The following is a 23,214-nucleotide window of genomic DNA, read 5'->3' as shown; positions in this document are numbered from 1 at the left end:
CGTCGTGGTCGTGGTGTTACGGGGAGCCAGTCTCGTGATTCCAGCCATTTTAGGGATTCCCCTTCGCCCCACAGCTCCTACCATACATCTCCCTCTGCTGCACCCGCTCCTGCTCCTCTCGCTGCCGCTGCTGCACCCGCTCCTGCTCCTCTCGCTGCCGCTGCTGCACCCGCTCCTGCTCCTCCGGGTCCTCCGGGAGTGATGAGTGTTGCGGAGTTGGTTCGACAGCCCGGTCGTGACCATCTTCCCTATCTCACTCCGTATCCACATGGACGGGGTCAAACATGGTAATTAAACATATTTTTTTTTTCTTTAAAATTTGATTCATTATTAACCGTTTGTCCTTTTTATTAGGTTCAACCGATCCGGGAACGGGATCAGCGCATGGATCAACCGTATGATGTACTCGGCCCTCGACAGGGGACATCCGACTTTCACTCACTTCCCTACCGACAAGCAGCATCTGTGGTTTCGTCAGTTTGCAGTAAGTATTCTAATTTTTTACTTATATTTTTAATCTTTAATATAAATTTTCTACTAATTGTGTTTTTTTTTCGGCAAGAGTTCAACTGGAATTCCGATGAGACGCTCTTTATCTATCACCACTTCGTCCATAAAGTTATGGACAACTATGAGAAGCAGATCCACGAGTGGAAGAAGAAGTGGGAAATCAACAAGGTTTGTTTTTAATTTATTAAACAATTTTTTAAATTTATTAAACGATTTTTTAATTTATTTAACTATTTTCTTTTTTTTTATTAAAAGGTCCCAAAGTCCATAAACAACACGGTCTGGACGGAGTTGTGTGCGCATTGGGATAAGGAAGAGACGAAAGAAACTTCTTCCACCAACTCCACCAACCGCAGGAGCGACCGTAAAGGGAAGAGCGTCTTCAAGCATAACTTGGGTGCTCAATCTATTGCCTTTCTGGGAGATCGCATGGTAAGTTCAGTCGCTTTTTCTTCAATTATTTAAATTTTGAAATTTTATTTTTTGTGCATTTCTTCTAATTTCTAATGTTTCATTAATTTATGTTTTTTTCAAGGCGGAAGAAAATGATGGCGAGCCGGTTGATGATCTCGCCCTAATGAAGAGGGCGTATACCAACAAGAAGACCGGCCAGATTGATGACGGTCTTGTGAGGGAAGTGGTCACCCTGGTCCAAACTCAGGTGCAGGACGAAGTGTCTCAGCTTCAAACCGAGGATGACGCTTCGACGGCTTCGACCAACTTGTCCCGGTTTCGAATCAACGAAATCGTTGAATCCGTAAGTTCTTTTTTTTAAAGTTTAATTCATTTATTTCTTGATTTAAATTTGGCTATTTTCTATTTCAGTCGGTTCCAAAGAAGAAGGGACGTTTGGTCGGTTTGGGTCGTTGCACCCGGTCGGTTCCTCCTTCTGCACCACCGCCCTTTGTTGATCCAGAAGTACTTACGGCTCAGTTGAAGGACAAAGGTGATCGCATATCTTTGTTGGAGACCCAGATGGCGGCTCAACAGGTGGGCTATGAGACACAGAGGAGGTTGAACCAGCAAATGATGGAGATGATGCAGAGGATGTACCCGAACGAGGTGTTCCCGGACGTGCCAGACCCGTAGTTTTTTTTTTTCTAAAACTCGGAATGTTTTATTTTTATTTGTACAACTTTGAATATTAACTAATATGATTTCAATTTTAATTTTAATTTTATATTTTCGAATTTAAATTTCAAAAATTTTATTTTTAAAAAAAAAATTAATTTTTTTAAAATTCCGAGGAAATGAACCCTCGGAATATACCGAGGGACTAATTCCTCGGAATTTTCCTAGGGTTCAAATTCCGAGGAAATAAACCCTCGGAATACACCGAGGGACTAGTTCCTCGGAATTTTCCGAGGGTTCAAATTCCGAGGAAATAAAACCTCGGAATATACCGAGGGACATGTTCCTCGGAATATACCGAGGGACCCTTGTTCCTCGGAATTTTCCGAGGGTTCATTTCCTCCGAATTTTCCGATGAAAATTCCGAGGAACATTTCGTCGGAACTTCCGAGGTAAATTCCGAGGACGTTTTCCCTCGATATATTCCGAGGAGATTTCCGACGAACTGGTGGTCGTCGGAGTTTCCTCGGAAATTTGTTTCCTCAGAATTCCGTCGGAAAATTCCGAAGGATTTCCAAGGAAAATGGAATTTCCGAGGAGTTATTTCCGAGGACTTGTTTTGTCGGTATGTCGTCGGAATAACATGATTCCGACGACATACCGACGATTTTTTCCCTCGGTATGTCGCTGTTTTCTTGTAGTGCCGTAATCATATTTTTCTCCTCTATCACGTTTAACCCTTCCCAAATATCCCTTGATCATACTTTTCTCTTCTGTGTTTAAGTTTTATTATGGCTGAGGAAGGATGAGTTAGATGACTTTGGTTTTGTGTATGAGTTAGAGTATGAAGATCATAATTCTGAATCTGAGGTTTAGTGTTTAAGGACTTGGTGTTTTGATTTGGTATTTTTATTTGTTGTTTTGCTATTAAGACTTGGGTGTTTTGCTATTTAGGATTCAACTATAGTGGATTTGGTGTTTTGGTTTTAAACATACATATTTTTCATTGAACTTAAAGGAAGTATTATTATATAGTTGTTTTGAATTCCTTTTGTGTGAGGCATACACATGGCGCTCGCCTGTGGCGCCATGGCGCTTGGCGACCACTTGCTCGCTTTGAGTCGCCACTAGCCATTTAAAACCCAGGTTATATCTCTTAACTGATAAAAATTAATGAGACTAAAAGAAGAAAGAAAAAAAACAGAACAAGAAGTATGATGAGACACACCAGCAAATGTTTGTGAGCAACGGTTAACCGGACGAATACGGAACACAGCTTGTTGTTAATAAACGATCGTCAAAACCTTCTCCACAGACACTGAAACACACACACAGAGTTTTGTAGGGATAAGACACACCAAACCGAGCTGATTCAAAGAGTGTGTGTGTGTTTTTTTTTTCTGTTTTTTTAACCTTTGTTATTCTCTATGTAAGTTCCAACAGGTACAAGAAGCTCTTCGTCTGATACATAGAAACTGTAAGGCAACATCTCCTCCTGGACAATTAACAATTAACAGAGTAAATAAAAAAAAGTTTCTGCAAAATCATTTCCTTCGAAGAAGTTATACTTCAGAAAAGGTGAAAAGAAGATGGTGTTACGTTGTTGCGGAACTTGTTGACGAGCTGAGTAAGCTGCAGAGGACCAGCAGTCTGAGTAATATACATTGAAGAACCTAAGTGAGTTCCTTCAGGGTCTGTTAACACACACATCACCGTGTTACTCATCCCTCCCTCGCTCCTCGTCTCCATGTTCATCACGACCAGGAACGACGGAGTTCACCCAGAGACAACTCCGCCTTCGTGTTGGCAATTAGGTTTGTTTTTATTAGGGTTGGGCGGCCAAAAACCGCAATACTTTTTGAGCTTTTCTTTTTACATAATTTAGAAAGAAAAAAACAGTGTTCCTCAAAAAAAGAAAGAAAAAAAACAGTAAAAAGAGAAATGAAGATCGCCGTCTGTGGTCATCAAACCCACAGCCACGTGATTAAAGTTCACGCACACTACCACTGAGCTAAGAGTCTAAGACGGCTTGGATTCTATGCTTGCCCGCTCTTAAACTTTGACAATAGGTTTACACGATTAAGAAGTGAAAGTACAATTTGATGACCGTTGGAGGGCACTAGATACCGAGAGTTTTGTTTTTCAAGTGTTTATATTTCACTTGTTTAGTTTTCAAATGGTTTAACCTTAGTTAATATTTGAACAAAACTTAGGTTAACCTTTAAATTCACCACACCCTTTAGGACCAATCAAAGTGACACATAGATTATTAATTAAAAAATATTAAATTAAATAAAAAATAGATACAAAAAATAAAAACACTAATTTTAACGACGTTAACGCTTCCAAAGAAACCCTAAATCTTAAATTCTAAACCCTATACCCTAAATTCTAAACCCAAATTCTAACCCCTAAACCCAAACCCTATACCCTAAACCCTAATCCTAGACCCTAAACCCAAATTATATACCTTAAACCCAAAAAATAGACTATAAACCTAAATCCTATACCCTAAACCCAAGTCTTAGACCCTAAACCCAAACCGTAAACCTTAACCCAAACCCTATAGCATCTAAGTTTGGGGTTTGGGTTTAGGGTTTACCGTTTGGGTTTTAGGTCTATGATTTGGGTTTAGGGTATAGGTTTTGGGTTTATGATTTACGGTTTGGGTTTAGGATTTACCGTTTGAACTTATGGTTAAGGTTTTGGGTTTAGGGTATATAATTTGGGTTTAAGATTTACGGTTTGGATTTAGGGTCTACGACTTGGGTTTAGGGTATAGAGTTTAGGTTTATAGTCTAGTTTTTGGGTTTAGGGTATATAATTTGGGTTTAGGGTCTAGGATTAGGGTTTAGGGTATAGGGTTTGGGTTTAGGGGTTTGGATTTGGGTTTAAAATTTAGGGTATAGGGTTTAGAATTTAAAATTTAGGGTTTAGGGTTTAGCTGGAAGCGTTAGCGTCGTTAAAATTAACATTTTTATTTTTTGTAGCTATTTTTTATTTAATTTAATATTTTTTAATTAATAATCTATGTGTCAATTTGATTGGTGCTAAAGGGTGGGGTGAATTTAAAAGTTCACTCTAGGGGTTGAACCTAAGTTCTGTCCTTAATATTTCTATCTAATTTGGTACTTGAAATCAAAACTAAAGCTTTGACCCAAAAAAAAATCAAAACTAAATCAAGGTCTGTTAGATGAAAGTGTTTTATGAAAGGGATATTGATAAGTACTGAGATAGTGCTGACTTGGCACCTGAACATAAGCATGGAGAAGCTTATATTCTACGCAGACTGTTTATGGTTAGAGTTTTCAATAAATGTAAAAAGGGAATTGAGAGCATAGGAGGCTGAAAGAGTCTCTTTGGTTCATGATCTGACATGATATTGTGAATGGAGCTTATGGTTGATGTGAGATTGCAATATCTAGTTCTTTGTATTGGTGTGATTTCTAGTGTAATAATATGTCCGAAAAAAGAGAAGGTTACAATGACCATAACATCATCTCCCTTCACATGTAGCAAACACGAATTCACCAAAAACCCAAAGTTTGAAAACAAAACTCCATCTATACTTATATACAACAAATGGCCAATTGCAATGTACTTCAACCATATCAATATGTTATTTTGTACATATTCTAAACATACAATTGTGTAAAAAAAAAATTCACTACATAATGATTGAGATAAGTCTCATAAACAAGTTGTGCAACTAAAAAATCTACAGTGTTAAATTAGATGATGTTCATAAGTGGATTGATCCATCTCTTTTATATATTGGTTAATATATCTTTCAACTTTCAATGTAGACAACTTTGTCACTAATAGTATTTTCTGAATTCAACATTTTTTGTTTCTTTCAAGCTCCTTTCTCTCGCTGTAGAGGCTGAACATTTGCACACATTTTAAACTTCTTATATTGCTACACACTTGGCATTTGCAAATATTTCAAATTTTAGGTAATAGTTAACAATTGCAATAACCAAGAATTAAATTCACAGTCGCAATAAATGGGATTTCGATTCAAGTTAGAGAAAATCACAAAAATGTGATACCATTAGTGGTGGATAAAGAGAGTGAAAGAAAGACTTCATTCAAAAAAAAAAAAGAAAGAAAGAAAGAAGAAACCACACTAGGCGGAGAAATACCACACTTGAAACACTTGAACAGTCAATCTACGTCATCCATGGTGTTGACGGTATGTTTCTTTGACATTGGTCTCCCCTCTTCTCTTCTTTACAAATATTTTTCTTTTTATTCTGTCATTCATCAAAAAAAAGTTAGCAGCTAGAAGCAAAACTTTTTGAATCTAACGTTACGTTGAAACGTAATAGAAAGTTTTCATATGATTCACGTGTTTCATAACTTAAAAGATTTGCTAAAAGAGAACAAAAACCCATGCCCCTTCTTTATACACCTTCTCCGCAAAACATTGTCCTAGTAACACTTAAAAGTAATGATAATCTAATTACACCCTTATTTATAAAAAAAAATATGGTAAACCATTTCCCTGGAGAGAGAATGTGAAAGCTCCGGTGGCCACGCGCTGTGGAAATCTGGTGTAGTGCGGATTCGAATTCGGGTCCCTTGGAGATCCACGGAACGCCTTGACCACCCGACCACAGACGCGTGGTTATCACCCTTATTTATAATTTTAAATGTCTCGTCTTAATTATGTCTAAACTTAAATAAAACTAAAAATAATTAGTAAAAAATATAAAAAAAAAACCTTTAAAAACGTGCAACTATTTGAAAAATATGAACTTGCTATTTCTTGAAACATACAAACCTACAATTTTGTCTTACTTTTTTTTTTTGTAATAGGGTATATTTTGTTTTTCTATATATTACCTGGTATCAAACTTGAAATTAAATTTAACATTATTCCGGAGTTGTATATTTCTGATTTCCATTGCATTACGGGGGAACCAGCAGCTAAGACTTGTAACTATTTTCTTTCGATTTTTTGTAAATTGTTATGCATGTATTGACATAATAGGACGTAACTTCACATTTTCTTGGTTTGGTTTATATTTCTACATGTTCAAGATGGATCACCTATGTGAATCTGATGCTAGTTTTCACAGCATATCATTGGTCATTGAATTTTCTGGAGTCATACTATCTCCTGGATTTTTGGAAATATTTCTATCCTTTCCAGCATCCAAATCAATTTTGAATTTATTATTCTAATAATTATCAAGAATAGGTCTAAATATCAGACACAACTGAACTATGCTTTCTTCCTCACATATCCAACAAAATTTTGGACTTCGCGATTAAAGATATGTAGCACAAATTACAAAGATATGTTGTATATTGACTGAGATGAATACTAAAACAACAAGAAAAAAAATAATAAAAGGAGAAAAAATGTTAATAGAAAAAATATTTTTAGCATCAAATGTAAGAAAAAATGGAGAAGAAAGATATGATAACAACATTTCCAAAATTTCAGGATTTTCATAATTAAATTGGCAGAAAATACATTCAACAATTGGTAGAATAGACAAGGTTTCATAATTGGTAATCTATGCAAAGTAGAGCAAAGGAAAATTTTAGAACATGGTAAAAAATACTTTCATAAACTGCTAAAAGGAACAAGAAATGGTAGAATGTCCATTCCTGAATTGGTTGAATAATGAAAAAGCAGTAGAAAACTTGTTTAAACAAACCGTAGATCAATGTTTGGTGGTAGAAATAATTCAAAAGTTAAAACACAATTTCCTTTCCCCACTAAAAAGTAGAATGTACATTCTGAAATTCATAGAACAAGTTATATAATATTTTCAAAATTAACAGTAACAAAAATTTCAACCAATCACATAAAATTTTTCTATGTTTATATTTTTCCTATTTAACAAAAATTAAAAATATATAGTTAGAAAAATTCCATATTTAATAAAAGTTATTGCAGAGAAAATATATAACTTTAATGGAAATACTTTTGGGACAATATGTGAATCTTTTGTCCTTGTTTACCGAATCCTCCTCCACGGAGAAATGGTTCATGAGACAGCAACCTTATTGGAGGTTTTTTGTTCCTAGATTCTTAAAATACATGTATGTGTATGTATATATTATATATGCGTATGTAATTGTAGGGTTCTAAGCTTTACGGGAAACTCAACCGAAAGTTTCTTATTTAAGAAACTTTCGGTTGAGTTTCCCGTAAAGCCGAACAGTTGGGTTTTCCGTAAAGCTTAGAACCCCACAATTACATACGCATATATAATATATACATACACGTACATGTATTTTAAAGCAAGAAACTCAAATGTGGTTGCTCTAATATACTACCTGCCTCTTGAAGTTTCACATAAACACACTACTCAAATTAAAGAACACAATGTTGTAAACAAAATTTTCGTGATCTTGACTAACGGAGATGTGGCTGAGCTTTAGAAAAAAAAATGGAAAAAGCTTTGAAATTTTTTTTTTTTTTTAATTTTTTATTGTGACGAATATTTTTGGTGATAAAGATTTAGAAAGTGATGATTCAGATTTTAATATGAATTTCATTAGTTAGGTTAAAGTAATTTAGTTTTTATTTATATGATAATATAATTACCCACATTTTATTTGACTTTATTCGGTCAATTTGATTTTAATGATTAGATTTGATTAAAATATATTAACAATGAGATATCTATGTTTATTTTATATTTATTTGTCTAAAATTTATTATCAAAATTGTAAAACTTCTTAGATTTTGATGTTTGAATCAAATTTTAAAACAGCCCAAAATGCTTGTGAATCAAAACGGATTAGACCCAAATATGTATTACACTTGAAGGCTTTGGGCCGAGTGAGGCCAACCCGATGAAATATCATCTTCTTCTATCTACAACTATTGTGAGTTTTTCAGGGTTTTTGGTAATGTTAATAGTTAGGACGACTCATAGGTATGTTGCTAATTTTCTGTTTACTATAGGGTTGATTGGAAAAGACACTAGAAATTGTGTACATCATCTATTATTTATCTCTGAATCTTTTCTTTAAAGCACACATCCTTTACTTATGAAAATAAATCTACAGTAAAAAAAAAAATTACCACAGATACCACATTCATAGTACCACTTTTCGTATTTACACTAAACACTAACCCTTTTTACCTTCACTTTTAATAAGAATAAAAGACATTTATATCCTTAGGGTTAACTAATCTAGATTTAGAGTTTAGAGTTGAGGGGTGGAGTAGGGTTTTTGGAATGTAAAATTTAGGATTCTAATAAATATATAAATAAATACTTAAAAAATATATATAAATTTTTAAAAATAGTTTCAAACATAATTTTCGATTTTCAAAAGAAATTAAAAAAATTCAAAAATTTTTTTTATAAAAAAAATCAAATTTGAAAAAGTATAATTCGAAAACATAAAAAATATATATATATTTTAATTTATATAGAGATCAAATGTATAACAGTCTTTTGACACTTAATGAAAAAAATATTTTTGAAAATGTCCCTTTAGTGGTGGTAAAGATGAAATTATCCCGTTAAAAAATTAGAAAAAAATATGTTAGCTCTAAAAATGAATTTTCTAGCATTTTTATTCAGTGCTTTTAATATCTTTGGAAATAAGTCTTTTTTTTTGTCATCAACTTATACATACTCATATAGACTCTGTAAACCAAATTGGGAGATATTGATCCATGTGAACGACGAAAGACGGTTGCTTCCTGATACTGCGTGCTAGGCTATCCGCTGTTGAATTTTGCGTTCTTGGTACATGGATTATCTCTGAATGGATGAAACTTTATTTCAGGACTTTAATATCTTCCAAATAACTTGCAAAAGTTGGTCATTCTTCTAGTTCTGAAACCATCTTCACCTATTGAGAACAATCCGTTGCAAATGTAACCTGAAATTGACGTAAGTTCCTCATGCATTTCATTGCCCAGAGAGTAGTGCTTGCGTCTCCGCATGAAGAGGAGATAGACTAACCCGAACATTTCTCTCCCCCATCAGCCCATCAAATCCTTCTAAAGTACTGAGCCAACCCTGTCCGGAGTAAATAACATTCTCTTTCCAGAAACCATCTGTAAAACACCATCTTCCTGGAATTGACGGTAAAGTCGTAACCTCTACGTGTGATACTGTCCTCTGTTCACTCACTATCTGTGCCTTAGCCCAGAGTGTTGATTCTGTTTCTGCCAATTTGAGTGTATCCCTAGGATCAATGTCCAAATTACTAAAAACTTTATTATTTCTTTATTTCCAAATGTACCATAGTATCCATGCAAACTGATGATCATCTAACTGCGGGAAAACCCTCCAGAAAAGATGATCCATGTTTGTAAAGAGAGCATGATTATTGCGGCGCTCTTAAGGGGGGTTCTTAGCGGAATATAAGAACTCGTCTCTTAACTTTTAACTTTTAACTAAAAAAGCTAATGCCTAATTTCTTAAACAAAAAACTAAAGTCACAACTGCAACCAATCAAAGCCACATTTGTTTTACTAAAAGTGACAACTGAATAAATTAATTGTTAGTGGATTTGTTAGCAGAAAACTTAAGAAGATAATGATGTTCTTCCCCCATATTATATACTAAATTGATGGTAATAAGCTTAGCTTACTTGTATTAGGCAGCACTTGTCTTCGATTTCTTGGTGGAATAGGACAATATTTAATTAGCTTCTCTTACTTTTTGTTGGGAGAATTCGTCTGAACTATTTTATAGCTTATTTAGCCTCATTTTTGAGGTCATTTCTTATATCCGACCCTTACAGATATTATTATGTTCTACTCGTCCCTTGAATCGTTTGTTTGCTTCTTTAGTGAATCGGTCACTGTTTTGTTATCATCCATTTTTTAATACTTCTCCACCTGCTCCGTAGGAACTCGCTCTCTTGTTTTACTAGTATTTCTGAAGATCCTTGAATTAGCAAAAATATATTTTCCTGAAATCAATCATTTTGTGCACATTTGGTCTTATTTGGTGAATCGTTTCCACTTGCTATGAATTGACGATGCGGGTTGTTTCACGTTGTTCTCCTCACACCTTTTGTTTAAGAATTGCACCACACAATAATAGCGACTAAGTGAGTGTGACATTCCATGCTCTATCCTTGTTCTACCAAATTGTATACTTGATGTCTTCGCCAACATCACCCTCTCTTTTTTTTTTGGTAAACAACGTGATATCAGGTCAGAGGAGAATGGTAAACTGACAATTATCACATCATAAGACTTTGTGATATCAGGTCAGAGGAGAATGGTAAACTGACAATGATTAGATAAAATTGTGTGGACAGAAAAATTGTGTGTTTATGTCGACCAAAATGTTGATTTTGAGTTGCAAAGGTTCGTAGGAAAGAGATTGTATCCACCTTATGTAATGGCTAATCAAGAATAAGATAACTTCTTTACTATAGATATTTGGATGGTGGTTCTTGGATCTATTTAAATCATGGTGTAGCAGTTGGTATTACTTTGTCATCCCTGGCTACTATTTAAGTTACTATGATACCCAAACTCATTATCCCCCACTCTCAACATTCATATAGTCTTTACTCTCTAAAAAAACTTCTGAAATGGCAGCAAATGATGTCCCTTGCTGTGAACCTATGTTCTGGTTTTACCTTACTGCATGTTTTGGTCTAGTTGCTTTCGCAGGTTTAATGTCAGGACTGACCCTTGGTCTTATGTCCCTTAGTCTCGTCGAACTTGAGGTCATAGCTAAGGCTGGTGAACCCAACGACCGCAGAAACGCTGGTCAGTGTCATGAACCCATTGACCCTACTCATACTTTTTTTACTTCATAGTTCACTTCAAACTAACACCATTAAAAAAATACAACGAAATGGCCAGAAAAGATCCTGCCACTCGTTAAGAACCAGCATCTTCTGCTGTGTACACTCCTCATAGGCAATGCTTTGGCGATGGAGGTATCATGCTTATGCACATATCTTTAGATACAACTTAACTTTATCTTTTTCAACTTTTTATTTAGTATTTAATGACAATGTTTCTGTTGCTAAAATCTAAAAGGCTCTACCAGTCTTTGTTGATTCCCTGCTTCCAGCTTGGGGCTCTGTTCTGATATCTGTGACTCTCATACTTGCATTTGGCGAGGTAAGTGGAGTTTGAACTAGCTTTCTGTGCTGATCTGATTCATTTAAGGTTGCCCAAAAACTCGTACGGTTCTCAGGACTAGCTTTGAGATTTTGGAGACCATAAACATTTTACTAAAATTTTAATAATTTTTTTTAAAATAATATTAGAGTCTATGTATATGTATATTAATTTAAAAAAAAATTGGGCACTAGGCCAATGTTCAGGTTGTGACAGAACCGGCCATGACTGTTCTTTTTTGATTGTTGTAGATTATACCTCAAGCTGTATGCTCTCGATACGGGCTAAGCATCGGAGCAAAGCTATCGATTTTGGTTAGATTTATTGTCATAGTCTTCTTTCCGCTAGCTTATCCAATCAGCAAGGTAACTCAATCAGCTTAAAAACCAATGGAATTTTATTAGAATGAAGCAGAAATTGTTTTTTAAGTCAAAAACAATGCTTCAAACTTTTACTTCTTCCTTCAATGTTCTTAGCTACTCGATTTATTGCTTGGAAGAAGACATTCTACACTTTTCAGACGAGCAGAGCTCAAGTCATTTGTGTTTATGCATGGAAACGAGGTTTATTTCAAGTTTTGAGATGATTTTTTTTTTTGAAAAATTGTTTTGTCAATATGTAAGCTAAAACCTACGTCTTTCTCGGTGTCCTTTCTTCTGATAACTAGGCAGGAAAAGGCGGGGAACTAACTCACGATGAAACAACAATCATATCAGGAGCTCTCGACATGTCTCACAAGAGTGCCAAAGACGCAATGACATCAGTCTCCAAGATATTCTCACTTGATATCAACTCCAGGCTCGACGAGTATGTTCTTCATTCTGTTTTTCCTCAAATAATACATTTTCAGTTAGTTTGTTATTCTTATCCTTCAATTTGGGGTTCACAGAAAGACAATGGGACTAATAGCAAGTGAAGGCCATAGCCGAATCCCTGTATACTCGGTGGATCCTACTGTTATCATCGGATATATTCTTGTGAGTAAGCAACAAAATCTACACAGTTAAGTAATCTTGAGAAACACTATGCCTTCTGACATGAGTTTTTGATTAGGTCAAGAACTTGATCAAAGTCCGTCCTGAAGATGAGACACCGATCAGAGATCTCCCCATCAGAAGAATGCCTAGGTATATTGATTTTTCTAACAAAACTGCTTTCTAAGCTGGAACGTAACGGTCCAAAAAGTTTAATTATTGTTTTCTGCAAGCAGGGTCAATTTGAATCTACCTCTCTACGACATCCTCAACATCTTCCAAACAGGTCGAAGCCACATGGCTGCTGTCGTTGGGACTAAGAACTGTACCAATACCAACACTCCTGTCCATGACAAGAGCATCAATGGTTAAGAGACTTGTATATATGATAGATCATTAAATCTGAAATAATATAAAGTATTGAGATGAGAAGTATATTTTTGTCTTAATTCAGGAACGGATAATAAAGATGGAAATGTTGTTTTGAGCATTCCTGTGATGAACTCAAGTGAAGTTAATCATCAGAGTCCAATCCGATACATTGATAGCATTGCTGATGAAGATGAAGAAGTCATCGGCATAATAACTCTAGAAGATGTCATGGAGGAACTCATACAGGTAAGTAATTAATCATTATAGATGGTTAGACTACTAACATTATATTTTAGCTAACCATCTTAATTATGAACCTTGTAGGAAGAAATATTTGATGAGACAGACCGGTATGTCGAAGTTCATAAGAGGTATGATTGATCACCACTAATGAATCATAATGGATAGAGTGCAAGTTACATTATTTTTCACAAGACTCGGAATCTCTTTTGTTACCTCCGTAGGATAACAATAAACATGCCAATAGCTGGGAACTCGAATCCACATTCGCCGGGAACTGCCACGTGGATTTCGGAGCTAACATCTCCTATCTCGCCGTATCGCTCAAGTCCACTGTCGCCTAACATCATGATCTCTACGCTGCTCCGGTCACCGATAAACTCACCTTACCGTCAGTCTCCGTTTCTCAGGCCTACACTCTATGCTTCACCGTCACAGCCTCCTTCGGTGCTCTCTCCGGACAGCAATGATCGTTATTACTATTTGTCTCCTAGTAGGGTACGTACGTAACTTGAATATCAAGAAATCGTTTTGCAATGTCTTCTTCTTCCTTTTTTTTTTTTGAAAAAGGGCATTGCAATGTCTTTCTTAAGTCATAAGTTAAGTTTCGACTTTGCTCTTTGTTTGTGTGTTGTTACCTTGCAGGTGGGGAAAACGTACGCGAAGCTACCAAGATCAACTGGTTCGTAAAACGAAACGGTAGATCTTATTAAAAATGTATTTAAGTGAAGCAAAATATATTAGTAACAAGATTCAAAAGACTTTCTTGTCGATCATTTTTCAAGATTTAGGTGAATCTTTTATATGCATGTGAATTGAAGTGAAGAAAAGATGAACTGTCTTTTTTTTTTGCGTATTAATTTTTTTTTTGAAAAAGGATAAATAGTAGGAAACGTGTGGCTAACAAAATCAATATTATTAATACAGAATCATTGCTATCTTTTACCCCTGGTAGACCTTGGAATATTACTTTTGTGCCACTGGACCTATTTAAAATATAAATAGAATCCTATAACCATAATTATTTCTAAGCAATGTTTAAAAAAAAATAACTACTTCTAACCGTATATATTTTGTAACCTCTTTTCTTAATTCCAAAATTTTAGGAACCCACAACTCTCAATGGCTAAACTGTCGACTATGTTTAAGTCCAAACTGTATGCAGCCCAATAATTAAAGTTATGTCGTTTGAAATGGTTAATATTGATATCTATTCTATTAAAATGGTTAATATTGATATCTATTCTATTAAAACATCAAGATGACCTATTCATATATGTGTACTCCAACTATTTTAATATCAATATTATTAATACAGAATCATTGCTATCTTTTACCCCTGGTAGACCTTGGAATATTACTTTTGTGCCACTGGACCTATTTAAAATATAAATAGAATCCTATAACCATAATTATTTCTAAGCAATGTTTAAAAAAAAAATAACTACTTCTAACCGTATATATTTTGTAACCTCTTTTCTTAATTCCAAAATTTTAGGAACCCACAACTCTCAATGGCTAAACTGTCGACTATGTTTAAGTCCAAACTGTATGCAGCCCAATAATTAAAGTTATGTCGTTTGAAATGGTTAATATTGATATCTATTCTATTAAAATGGTTAATATTGATATCTATTCTATTAAAACATCAAGATGACCTATTCATATATGTGTACTCCAACTATTTTAATACAATTATTAAAATTTCTTATTAATTATTTAAAAGAAGTATTATACAAAGAGAAAACACATGACTAAAAATCATAAATATAAAAATAAAATTTCTAAAAAAATGTAAAAAAATAATATTCCCGCCCTTAAAGATAAAAACAAAATATGCATGCCACCGTATACATGTATCATAAGGTAGATAATCAAATTCACAAAAGAATACTTAAGAAAAGAAACTATTAGTTTACAAAAGAAAACAACATAATAGTTTATAAAAAAAAAAAAAAAAAACAACATAACAAGGTTCTTTTCTTAAGATGGGTTCCCTTTGTTCATATGAGTGGATGAGACAGATCACGAACAAGCTATGGATCTATGGATGCCACACGTGTTATGAAAATTTTGACTAGTTAAGTTGAACTCTAAGAAATCCGAGAAATTTTCCTGATTAATGGCACCTTAAGGTACTACGTTACATCCGAAGAGAAGTATATTGGATGCCAAAGATAATTCTGCGCTGGATCTACATAAAGAAAGGTCTGGAATTGGACAGTTCTTAATAACCCAGTTTGCTAGGTTGCATGGAAACGAAAACGGATACGCGGAAACAAAACGTTTCGAAACGTGGAAATTTGATTTTTGTTTTGATTTTTCTTTGGAAACGTTTTAGAAACGTCTATATATATATATATTTGTCATCCTATATATATATATATAACTAATATTTGCATTTATTTTTATTATGTTTAGTATATCTTAGAATATAAATAAATAAATAGTCATTCTATTTAATCATACGAAAAATAAAATAAATCATCATTAAACATCAAAGTCATATAAAATTCAAAATAACAAAAACCCATTACTTAAATATTAAACAACTTAAATAAATAAAAATCAAAACACCAAGTCAAAAATCAATAACATCATCTTCAACCTCATTTTAATACTTCCATCAAACATGACCACTATCAAAATAACAAACTAATCCTTATATTTATTAATTATATATACAATTTGTTCTAAAATAATAAAAAAAGAGTTTTTTAAGCGTTTCCAAAACAGAATCGGGAGTTTCCAAAATCGAAACGCAAGTTTCCATTAAGTTTCCAAACTGAGATTTTTAAGAAACAAGTTTCCAATGCGTTTCTGCGAGTTTCCGAGAGATTCCGATTCCGAAACGTTTCCGAAACGTGAAACGGACTTTCAACGGAGTTTCCATGCAACATAGCCGGTTTGTAATATTGGTCTGGTCATATATGGTTTTTGGGTCTAGTCTTGGTTCGTTATGGGTCTTTGATGGGTAAAGAATATTGACCAAGTTCAACTACTCATGGCTGGACTGGAATCTTCTAAAAGAAACCAAATAAAATTTATGTAAACATGGCCCTTAAATTTTATACTATTTTTAGTTAAGCATTTTTTATAAACAAACACACAAATTAACTAGATGGAATGCTCAGTTACTAAGCTATATCGCTTGTTTTAAAAGTTGCGCACTGATTTGTTACTTTTCTTTTAGGTTTACTATAAATTTGTAAGTATTGAGCGGCCTAAAAGCAAATATTTTTATGACTTTGGGTTTGTTTGAGTTTGTCTTTCTTGATTTATTACTGGTGTGAATTATTGAGAAGCTGGTAAAAACACATGAAGGTAGTTTGGGGTTTGGATTCTCAATTCATATTTGATATGACTTCATTATTTAGAAGGGTTTGGATTTGATGTCATCGTTCAATTTAAACACTCTTAAAAGCGCGGATATATTTTTCGTTTGAATATATTCATATATATTTGATTTTTTAATATGTTTGTGTAAATGATATTTCCTTGTTATTTTAATTTTGTAACATGTATTTACTTTTGTTTGTTGCATAAATATTAGCACTTGTGCTCTCATTTTTAAATGTGTTGATTTGTGCCAACACTCGAGAAATTATATTTGTATAGTATATGTCGTAAGTTGACGTAAGTCAACTGATTTTTATTTGACAATATATTGGTGTAGTTTAAAATTTCCTTTTTAAATTTTGTGAATAATCTCACTAATACGAGGGATTTTGCTTAAATAGTATAGATGTAATATGTACCGTCAATATTAATTTCTTTGGACAAATTTTAGAGAAAATTGAAAAAAAGAGACATTTAAAAGTTGGATTTGTCCCCTTAAAACTTTATATAAATTTTTGGGCAATTCTCTTAAATAGTCATTTTTAAGTTTTTGTTACAAAAATAGCCCTTAAAAAGAAAAAAGACCAAAATAGTCCTTTTTCTTGAAATTTTTAATTTTTATTTTTTAAAATTTGAAACCATATCCCAAAACCCCACCCTAAGTCTAGATTAGTTAACCCTTGGATAAAAATACATTTTACCCTTCAATAAAACTTATTTTGGTCATTTTCCTCATTGATGACTATTTTTGTGATAAAAACTTAAAAGAGTTATCCTAGGAAATTTCTCTAATTTTTTCTCATTAAAATTTTAATTATTTTAAGGGAAATTTGAACGCATAACAATAGCGAAAATCGAAACTAAGATTCTAACCATATCAGATGTTAGGCTACGGGGCGTCGTATTTATGTATAATGCCAACCATGCCCCAGACTGCGCGTGAGAAAGCCTTGGACCCACCGCTTTTTCCATTTTCCTTACCCCAGGAAACTGAACAGTTTCCACTGCCGTTCTTACCAAAACAAAGCGACATAGAAGAACGATTTGGAGAGCGTTAGCCTTTGTCGCAATAGAAAAAAAATCCGGCCGATTTCGGGAACAAAGGCGGTGTCAGTGGCGCATGCGGCCCGATTTCAGAGGGAAAAGCGAAGCCATCAACGGAGGTAAGTTCGATTTCGTATCACTATACCACTCTGAAATCATTTTATGAGAAAACCTGAAGGGGTTTATGAAATTGATACTACACTCTGCAATATATTGCAGATCTGTGCGAAAGGGGTGATCGTCCGCGGAGTAGGAAGGTACTTTCGAAACTGTTTCACCGTAACATAAGGAGCGTTTAATAGACTATTCGATAAAGTAATGTAGTATAGACGAGTTTTTGTCTGCATATGTATCCCTTTTGATTTGTCCAATTCCCGTCTGCAATTGAATACGATGTGTCCCTTTGCTTTGTACATGAAGTATATTATCGTGCACGTTTGTATACCGTGTTGCATGTTTGTATTTTGTATTGTAAATAATGCGAGTAAATTGTATAACCTAACCTATTTAGATTTCCCACAGTTACTATACCTATGTTTATGTAGTATAGCATCACGTAAGGTAAAGAAAATTTGGACGCTTGCCAATTGGAGTAGTTTTGTACTTTCATTGTCTTACTTTGTATCTGATGTAGGTTCGTTGATATAATTGCCCTGTATTCACTTTCTTTCAATCGACAGGATGGAAGAGTTAGGTTTGCCAGAACGCTTGTTTCAGACATGATATGAACCAACAGGACGGAGAAGAATAAACAACTACTTCAATTTGCGGTGGATTGAGGTTGTAAAAACAGCACTTTCGGATGCTCAGCAGAAGCTATTGGCTGAATCTCAGTTTAGACAACTAATTCTTATGGGGTACATACATTTTCAGTAATGTTTGCACACCAGCTGTTGTCGCGTCAGTTGGTGACCAAGAAGTTGTATGAGCTGTGGTGGTTGTTTACAGGGAAGTCAATTCGATATGGTATTGGAGACTTCGTATTAGTTACAGGTCTCAATTGTGGGACTCCGCCAACACTGTCGCTGGGCGGACAGCGTATGGGAAAAGGGGAAAAAAAAGACAAATCAAAGGGAAAACAATTAGGTGGTGATGGCGCCGTTTGGCAATCATTATTTGGCAGTGAGGAGACGATTACACCAGAGTAGATCCTATGCAGATTGGGACAAAAAGACAAGTACAAAGATGAGGATACCAGATTGCGTTTGTCTCTTCTCCTGCTAGTAGAAGGTATTATATGCCCAACTAGTGGGTTAACACCGATTAGACCAGAAGTAGTAGAGATGGTCAGTAATATTGGGTTGTTTATGGATTATCCTTGGGGAAGGGATTCGTTTCTCTTAACGGTTTCAAGCGGAAAGATTAGGTCGGCAGGACAATTGGCACAAGACACACTGGCAATACAAGGGTTTTCGCATGCTATGGTTCTAGTCACAGTCTGCAGCTGCCCACAAATTATTGCAGAATCACGCTTAGGGGAAGATCTGGTGAATGACGAGCTTCCCACAGAAGACATTGTCGATGGCGTTTGTGCTCGGAGTGTTAAAATTAATGTTGTAACTGTGCAAAATCTTGAGCTCATTGGACAGGTAAAGTGGCAACATTTTTAACTAGTTCTCATAATCTTGCATCTTTTACATAAACATAAAGCGCTTTGCATTTGGTATTTTGCAGGCTACAGTTTGTTCCATACTATGTGAAGTGTCTGACATACCTCCTATCCAAGATGAGGTGGAAGATCTCCAAGTTGCTCATATGGTATCTTTGATTCGCGATGGCTTCCCCTTTGAAATCAATACATGGCGTGGTGGTGTAAAGGCGTCTGATGCTAAGAAATATAAGGGTGGTTATGGCCCAGACAGATTAGGCCCTGATGGGTCAGATCCTGCTCAAACCTAAAATACAGATGGTCATGCAGGAGGGTGTGGCCAGGGGGTTAACTTGGATGTTCCAAATCTGGTGCGTGTATTGGCAAAGGAACTACATGCACGTGGAGGGCCCTTGTTAGCAACTTTTAGAACCCACATAAGCCGAGAAATGCTCCTCCTAAAAGAGGAAGTTTTAGCCGCATCGAGGGTGTCTTCACAAGGCGCAATGCAAGATCCAGCAGGAGGTAGTGTTGTGTGTTTACATTTATTAAGCTTGCCTGCTACTTTTTTTTTAATTCTATCATTTTTCATGTCTCTGCGCATAGGAGATGGAGGAATATCCAATTGTATTCCTCGAAATAATGGCCATGGAATCCAAACAACTACCTCCACCTTTCCATCAGACCTCACTGCAACCTTTCAGGTGCCTTCTCCTGGTGCTCAGCTTGGAGGAAAAGATGGGGGAACGCTTGCATCATCGGATGAAGCCCCTTCTGAGTTCGACAATACAACTGTAAGGAAAATGTATACTATTTGGTTATATGGTATGGACTCCTGTCAAATTTAAACTTTGTGATGTTTGAGTCACACGACATACTGGTGAACCAATAGCCGACCACGTCACTCCTGCGGATTCTGGTGACCAGCACCCATCTTTACCGGACGCCTTTAAAGATGATGTCGCTACATCGGGCACAGATGGGGTTGAAGACGAACCTCCTGTAAGTGGGAGTGGTCAATATTGTATTTTACATTAATAACCCTCTTTTGGTTGGTTTAACATAAGTAAATATTTAACAACTGCGCTTGGATTTCGTTCTTGGACTATACCATATGTATGATTAATATGGAATACTGTGAACAGAAAAAACGAAGTTGTTGCCATTGTCATTGAATAATAGTGGACTTAATGTTCCTCAGTTTCTACTGATCCGCCGGTAACTGACGCAAAAATGATATATATTTTCAGGCTCGGTCGGGTGACAATCTAGATAAAGGACCTGCTGTCGATGAGGACAATGTTAATCTGGCCTCTTCTGAACCTTCTTATAAAGCGGCAGCCCCTCAACCTATACAGATGGAGGTTCAGCATCCGCCCTCCAGTTCTCCGACTTCAGCGACAGATGATGTAAGTTGTACACTTATGTTACATACCTAATAGTGGTTCTTCTATGTACATATGAAGCATATGTATTTCATTATGTAGTTCAACTTCAACTCGCTATATGATTTTGAATCGTTTATATATTTGCAGCCATCTCATTTAGTAGATACATCAGTGTCACCGCTGGATGACACCGACCCAGCGGTGGGGTGGAACACCTCACGTTCCAGACCTAAAAGATCAAGGGGAAACACCAGTAAACCAACTTCCCTCTCTAGTTGTGGAGACGAGGGCTAGCAAAAGGCGTCGTACACCTTCCGTGAGGTTTTCATCTCCAGAACCGGTTCTTAAGAAGATAAAGGGTAAAGGACGAGGCAATAAAAAACCTGGTCCGCGTAAACAAAAGTTGCAATTAGAATTGCCGCCGCTTCCTGATGTGTGTACCTCTTCTTCCACCTCACCAACAAAACCCACATCAACATTTGAGACACCTACAATCGTTGGTTGGCCCTTTCGTTGGTGGATTTACCCCGTGTGTTCGACTTAATGCATTCCGGCTGGCTGGATTTAGCACTGTAATGCATATGCGAAGGTAAAATACCATACATACCATTTATTTATGATTAGCCTCTACCGTTTAAAATATTAATACTCAAACCTCCTTGTAGGGAATACGATCTCGGAGAAGTATTATTGTTGCCAATTCTGTTTTTCAGTCCTTTTTTGAATCTTCGCAACCGCAACCTATTAGGTAATCAAAGTTCTATAATATTTGGTTTCCAGCTGCAAATCTAATGTTTTTTGTTTACAGGCGGCAGACATGGTTGTTACATTTATCTGAAGCCGTCTGCGTAAAGAGGGTATAAAATCTTATGATTTCATGCCTGCTAGTTTCGTGAATGCTCTTCGTGGGGAGTACCAGCAATTCAGTCGTGTTCGAGACGTAGGAAAATTCAGTTTCTCAAGTATTTTTGGGGATCCATGCTTCCCAAATATGCCCTGGTCTGACCAGGTTGCAGTACTATACTGCCCATTTCAAGTCGACGGGAGGCATTGGATTGGTGTTGTCATTGATATATCACAGTGGCGCATACATGTTTTAGACTGCAACCGTGCATGTCTGCATGAAGACAAGTTGGAAACGCTGCTTAATCCGATCGTACGTCTAATGCCATTACTCATACGCCGCAATGGAGGGAAAGACTTGAACGAGGCAGCTATGGAATCGACTATGCCCATAACCCGGCTTGACCTACCTTTTTGTTGCGAACCAACCGGTGTGACTGTTCCATTATATGTACCAAATTTGTACAGAATATGCGTTCCTAGGCATAACATTTTTTTTTCTTTGGCTTCCTTCCGTGTTTACATATACGCAAGATTATCGTGTGTTGCAACCCATATCCTGTTGGAACTGCATGCAACTGACAATATGCAGCAGGTCGCCAATCTCTCCGAAGAGACAATTGCAATTGCAGCACAGACATATGCAGTTGAAGCATTCGCCGCTTTCAATCCCGAACACCTCAACGATTTTCCAATCGCCTAATCACTTTGTATTTCACTTTCCCGCGAATGTCGTATTTATAATTGAAGTTTCTTGTGTACCCATCTATTGTGAGCCCATACTGATGTTTCTGTTGTTCACAGCATAACTAGTGCAAACACACTGCATTGGTTAGTTGTATAATACATTATGAGTAACGTTGTTGCGTTTTATCTACTTTGGTTCGTGTTAAATAGGCATTGTTTTCGCTTCTAATCGCTCATTATCATATAAAGGTTGGGTTTTGATTTTGTTTTGTTTTGTTACTTTGGTAACCAACATCACTTGGCATACTATTCCAAATGGAATATAGTATATTTTGCCTGTTTTATTTTGGCATTGGTGAAAGTCTGATGTTTTGGCATTCTTATTTGCATCACCAAGAAAATTAGGTACACCCTTTATTTAATCACCATGTGTTTGTTTAGCTACGATATGCAACATAAATGTATTATATTGAACACGTGTCCCGTTGTAGTCGCCTTTATTTACTCTCGCATCCCCACCGTAACCCTATAGAAAAAACTTTCCCTTTTTACGCCTCCGTCTGTAAACATGGCAACAACCCTTAGTGAGTATTCAGATGCAAATTCTTTTCGCTCATCAGAGGGCAACAACAACGACGGCCTGCTATGTCATTGTGGTCGGAAAACCAGCATAACTAAATCATGGTCCGATGACAATCCGGGTAGGCTTTACTTCCGCTGTGATGTTCATACGTTCATTGCCTGGGCGGACGAGGAGCTACAATGTATGTGGCAGAAGGCAAGCTTATTGGAGGCTCGCGACATTATACGCCGCCAACGAGACGAGATTAGACAGCTCATAGCAGCAAATACGAAAATCCTATGGGATCAGGCTTGTGTGCAGGAAAGTAATGTCGCTTCTGGGGAGCACGTTCCTACTCTGGCTGACAATCATAAGTTGGAGGTCGAATTGGTAAAGGTGGGAGAGAGAGAGAGAAAATGCTCCGCCACTGTTTGTCCATTTCCTGGGTGGGTTTTCTAGTTGCAACAGCAATCATTGCATCCCGTTGTTTCAAATAACGACTCAGGCTGTGTTGTTCA

General features: G+C 36.0%; 1 protein-coding gene across 1 annotated transcript; it reads left to right on the top strand.

Moving 5' to 3' along the window:
- Positions 1-9,049: 9,049 nt before the first annotated feature.
- Positions 9,050-14,060, top strand: LOC106444763 (DUF21 domain-containing protein At5g52790-like). Its single transcript, XM_013886205.3, has 13 exons — positions 9,050-11,299; positions 11,396-11,472; positions 11,576-11,659; positions 11,911-12,024; positions 12,136-12,222; positions 12,327-12,466; positions 12,549-12,636; positions 12,713-12,786; positions 12,870-13,000; positions 13,088-13,251; positions 13,330-13,376; positions 13,470-13,743; positions 13,891-14,060. Exons 1-13 carry the CDS (start codon positions 11,119-11,121, stop codon positions 13,933-13,935), a joined length of 1,506 nt encoding a protein of 501 aa, XP_013741659.1. The 5' UTR covers positions 9,050-11,118; the 3' UTR covers positions 13,936-14,060.
- The last annotated feature ends 9,154 nt before the right edge of the window (positions 14,061-23,214 follow it).

The sequence above is a fragment of the Brassica napus genome, chromosome C9 (assembly GCF_020379485.1).
Source record: "Brassica napus cultivar Da-Ae chromosome C9, Da-Ae, whole genome shotgun sequence".
In the NCBI taxonomy this organism is placed as follows: domain Eukaryota; kingdom Viridiplantae; phylum Streptophyta; class Magnoliopsida; order Brassicales; family Brassicaceae; genus Brassica; species Brassica napus.
This window is presented reverse-complemented; position numbering and strand designations above follow the sequence as displayed.

What these genes read in the sequence shown, in the direction of transcription:
- LOC106444763 (XM_013886205.3), top strand. Translation starts at nt 11,119, where the DNA reads ATGGCAGCAAATGATGTCCCTTGCTGTGAACCTATGTTCTGGTTTTAC. An exon ending in GCAATGCTTTGGCGATGGAG is followed by an intron (nt 11,473 to 11,575) that starts GTATCATGCTTA and finishes AAAATCTAAAAG; the next exon opens with GCTCTACCAGTCTTTGTTGA. An exon ending in TATGTCGAAGTTCATAAGAG is followed by an intron (nt 13,377 to 13,469) that starts GTATGATTGATC and finishes TTACCTCCGTAG; the next exon opens with GATAACAATAAACATGCCAA.